Raw genomic sequence first — 1,023 nt, forward strand, 5'->3', positions numbered from 1 at the left:
TCCTTCTCCAACTTCAAAAACTCCTCATTTAACCCCAAAACAACGTTCCGATTCCCCTGTAAACACTCCACTGACGAACCAACCTCATAAAACCTCCCCGAAAAACCCATCTTTAAGGCAACCACAGCTAACAACACATCCCCACCTTTCTCGTCACAGTGCACTCCTGTTTTTTTCTTCACCAAAAATTCCCTGCCCATCTTCAGCAACTCATCAAACACACAACTTGTCACTTTCCCCACCAAAATCCTGTCTTTACTCTTCATCAAAACCACAAAAAAGGGCCCAAAGATCACATCAACCACCTCCTTGCTCACCGGAAACCTCACCTCCTTCAACTCCTCCAAGAATACCGATACAATATGATAATTCACTCCATTCCCCCGCAACTTATCGTCTGCCATAAACCCATAATTCTCCAGAACACTCATAAACTTCCCCAGCAATTCCAAATTCCATTGCTTAAGTTTCATCAATTCAAACAAAGTCCTCATAAACCTACGTATAAGCAAGTAAAATTTGTCCAACCTCAAACGATCAATCCCAGGCCACTCCCGCCGAAGAGTTAAAACAAATTTACTAAAATACTGAAACGAAACCGGAAATTCAAGGATCAAAAACAGGGATGTTAGTCTATTAACAAGAGCTAACTGATTCGGAGCTTTGTCGGTGTGCCAGAAACAGTAAAAAAGCCCTTTCCAAAGCTTCTTAATATCCTCTTCAGGGATTTCTTGCTTTTGGGAAGTCAACCACGGTTGAAGGAGTTTCAGGGATTGGGATCTGACGGTATTATTGCAAGAAGCTAAGTGTTTGATTAAGGAAGGGCCAGTGCAGGAGGCGAGAGTGGAGACTAAGGGTTTGGGCTCTCGGGGTCTCTTCTTCATTGATTAAAACTGTAATTTTGGTCAAGAGAAGGTGAATTTCACAAAGTGAGGTTAGGTTTTTGAGGGCTTTACTGTTTGGTATCGCAGTGGAAGATATGGAGAGAGGGGCTTGTTTGCAACATTGAAACCCTAGTGGGGG

General features: G+C 42.9%; 1 protein-coding gene across 1 annotated transcript; it reads right to left on the reverse strand.

Moving 5' to 3' along the window:
* Positions 1–5: 5 nt before the first annotated feature.
* LOC111387664 (ribosomal RNA-processing protein 1 homolog) lies at positions 6–1,008 on the reverse strand (the record flags this gene model as incomplete). Its single annotated transcript, XM_023012237.1, has 1 exon — positions 6–1,008. A coding segment is annotated over exon 1 (879 nt), but the record flags the coding sequence as incomplete, so codon positions are not given.
* Positions 1,009–1,023: the final 15 nt, after the last annotated feature.

The sequence above is a fragment of the Olea europaea genome, unplaced genomic scaffold, assembly GCF_002742605.1.
Source record: "Olea europaea var. sylvestris unplaced genomic scaffold, O_europaea_v1 scaffold41601, whole genome shotgun sequence".
Lineage (NCBI taxonomy): Eukaryota > Viridiplantae > Streptophyta > Magnoliopsida > Lamiales > Oleaceae > Olea > Olea europaea.